This window comes from Alligator sinensis, unplaced genomic scaffold (genome assembly GCF_000455745.1).
Source record: "Alligator sinensis unplaced genomic scaffold, ASM45574v1 scaffold166_1, whole genome shotgun sequence".
Lineage (NCBI taxonomy): Eukaryota > Metazoa > Chordata > Crocodylia > Alligatoridae > Alligator > Alligator sinensis.
In genome coordinates this window covers 1,541,094-1,544,247 of record NW_005842098.1, presented here as the reverse complement: position 1 = coordinate 1,544,247, position 3,154 = coordinate 1,541,094, and the positions used below count along the sequence as shown (strand labels likewise).

General features: G+C 39.1%; 1 protein-coding gene across 1 annotated transcript in view; it reads right to left on the bottom strand.

The window, feature by feature from the left end:
• The window catches only part of LOC102386665 (histone H1.01-like), a 743-nt gene extending 479 nt beyond the window's left edge, over positions 1-264 (bottom strand). Inside the window, exon 1 of the mRNA XM_006024182.1 lies at positions 1-264. This exon is cut by the window's left edge and continues 479 nt beyond it. Coding sequence (XP_006024244.1) covers positions 1-242 — 242 coding nt within the window. The 5' untranslated portion in view covers positions 243-264.
• Between the last annotated feature and the right edge of the window lie 2,890 nt (positions 265-3,154).

Below are 3,154 nucleotides of genomic sequence, written 5' to 3'. Positions count from 1 at the left end.
CGGCTGTTGCTCTTCTCCACATCGTAGCCGCCGGCTGCCAGCGCCTTCTTCAGGGCGGCCAGCGACAGCCCCTTGCGCTCCTTGGAGGCGGACACGGCCTGGGTGATCAGCTCGGTCACGCTCGGCCCAGACGGCTTGCGGGCTTTGGAGCCTCCTGCCGCTGCCTTCTTCGTTTTCTTCGCTTGAGCTTTTGCAGCCGGAGCCGGGGCAGCGGGAGCAGCGACAGGCGCGGTCTCAGACATGATCACAGAACTCCTCGCTGCAAACCAGGAAAACACAATAGAGTCGAAGGCGCTTAGTTGCCGGTATTTATAGAGGAGAGCTGCTCTGTGATTGGTTAGTTAAAGACCCCGCCCAGCTGCAAGGGAGAAAGGAGCTCTTTCCCCTGCTCTGTTTGTGTTTCTTTTTGGTCCAAAAAGCATGTTTTTGGTCCAATATCTCCCATCAGATCACCCCAGTTCTTAGAGGGGGGAAGGGCAAACAGGGTATTTTTATTAGACAGACTTCGCGGGGGCAGAAGCAAAAAGTGAGTTCAAGAAAAGGCAATAAACACTGAGTCATGGAGCTGCAGAGACCTCGGGAGACAGAAACTTTTGCTTTATCTTCGGGATAAAAGTATACTATTGGCAATGAAATCAGAGCTAGAGTGAAATCATATATACTTTAGAGGGTTTTCTCTACATCGGGGTAGAAAAAAGCGTGTTGTGAATCGATGTTGACAATGCAAATTGATTTCAAAGTGAAGTAAGTAACACAATCTCCTCCCTGAGTTGTAAATAGAGATTGAGAACTGGTTGCCTTACCCAAGGCTTTTACCTGCAAAAACATTTAATTGTTCTGAAATAGTCTGGTCTACAACAACCATACTTTTCTGATTAAGATTATTTTGAGGAATGCTTATACTCTGGAAGTGCCCATGGCAGTACATATGTCTTCCTATATGCTCTAAATGTTCCAATGAAAGACAAAGAAAATGCCTTTGTTTTCATACATTTCACCTTCAAAATAACATTATCTCTACTTGATTTCATTGTATTCCTATGAAAAGTCATTTCTGGCCTGTTGTGAGGCAGTTTCTAGTTCAGTATTCTATATCTTAGTTTCAAACAAAAGAAAAACGAGGGGGGTATGTGCATCTTTTTCAAGTCATGATTTTTTAAAATATATAGAAAGCCAGAAATAGTGTTTGCCAGGAAAAGAAAAAGAAAAGCAATAAAAAACAAACAATTGAGCTCTATGGTGAATAAACATTAAAATTCAGTCAAGCACCTAATCTTTCACCTGAATACAATATTGTGCAGATTTGGCTTGCGGGAACTGGATACTCGATTTCAATAATGCAATTACTGTTATGTGTACAGCACCAAAAGCTTCACCACAATGCTAAATCTGTTCTGAGGTACCAATACCTGGTTACACTGTGTTTTGTTTTATTTTGTTTTTAAAGACAAAGGGAGCTATAAATCAGTTCAAACAAAAAGCCAAAGCTCTTGGTGGAACCAATCACAAATTCAGAGAACAAAAGAATGTCCCTTCATTTACCTTACAGTCACATATGCAACATTAGGAAAATGTATACTTTCTTTCTATTTTGGAATAATAGTTAAGGTTAGTATGGGTTAAATCTGGTGGAAATTAGGCACCAGAAAAAAACCCTCCCAAAACAAAAAAACCCAACCAAGCCTGATTCATAAAAGAAGATGAGGTCATATAAAACAGAAAACGAAGGCACATCCTTTTGACTAGTAGTAAGAAAATATCTACTTTCTTTGTTCTCTGTTGGTTATTTAGTAAATATATGAGTTTGTTTGCTTGATGTTTACTTATTTTCCCTGTTTACATATAGCTATATGTGTATATTATACACACACATTATGTTGTAAATGTGCCTTTAGAGTATTGGTTACACGTAACAATAGCTGTATCACATATAAAGCCCCCATGTTAACATAAAAGAATTTAAGGATTTATTTTAGTATGTCCTTTACAGTAGTAACAAATGCAACCACCTACAATGGCTGATAAACCATATAATCCAATTAAAAAAAACCCCACAGGGAAACTGCAAATATGCAGTGAAGTACACTGCAGCTATGATTCAAAAGTAATATGCATATTTTCATTCTTAAATAGGGAAGTGCATTATCTCTATGATTCAGAAGTAATATACATAATCTTAATCTTAACTACATAAAAAGGAAGAGGAGGAAGGTTGGAAAATAATGTGTTGTAAGATATGATGGTGAAGCTAAACCTGAGCAAAACCCAGGAAAAATGAATTCAAGGGATTTTACTGAATTTGACTGTAAAACTGAATCAAAGTGGGAGTCATGATTGAAGTGGAAACTATGTTGAAGGTGAAATGATGAATCACCAACACTGAAAGCTGAATTATAACCATTTTTCCCTGTCAGTTACTTGTGCTCATAATTCAGTGAAAAAGGTCACCAGGAAGTCAAATGTGTCTGTCTGAAATGTACTGATGAAAGATGGAGGAGGTAATTTATAACAAATTACCTTCAGGTCCCATAAAGCTAGAAGATGTTGCCTTAAAAAATCGCAAGTCCTCCCAAAGAAAACAGGGAGTGAAACTCTTGTTCCTTACAAACTTTTGTGGGTAGATAGTTAAAGATGATTTCATCTTATCATTGCCACCAGTCATCATCTTTGCTGTTACACTTGTGCTTCACAGATATTCATTCATTGTCCACATAGCCTGTGTATCGGGTGGATGAAAACATAACGCCAATCAGGAAATGGCTGTAATGCCAGAAAGAGCACACACCAACTGCAGATGCTTCCTCAGCCTGCTGAAGGGTTTTTAAATCTGAAAGCTTGCTAAGAATTTTTTTTCAACTCTTTAAGTTGGTCTAATAAAAGCTATCAGATTCACCCAAAGAACCTTGTCTCCCTATGTTCTTAGACCAACATGGCTACAACCTACACCCCTAGACAATTTTATTACTTTAACTAAAGGCAGGTTTGGCAAGACAGGTAGACCTAAAGAATTTGTTTTTTCCCGGTGTTTAAGAGTTACTAGTCTGGTACAAGAAGATTGTGGGGAGCAGGGTGGGGGGCCAGTGCTTCAGAGGGAATGCAGAGGAAAGGGATTCAGTTTTTATCCCTATGACAAGCATCAATCAGAAAGCTTGTG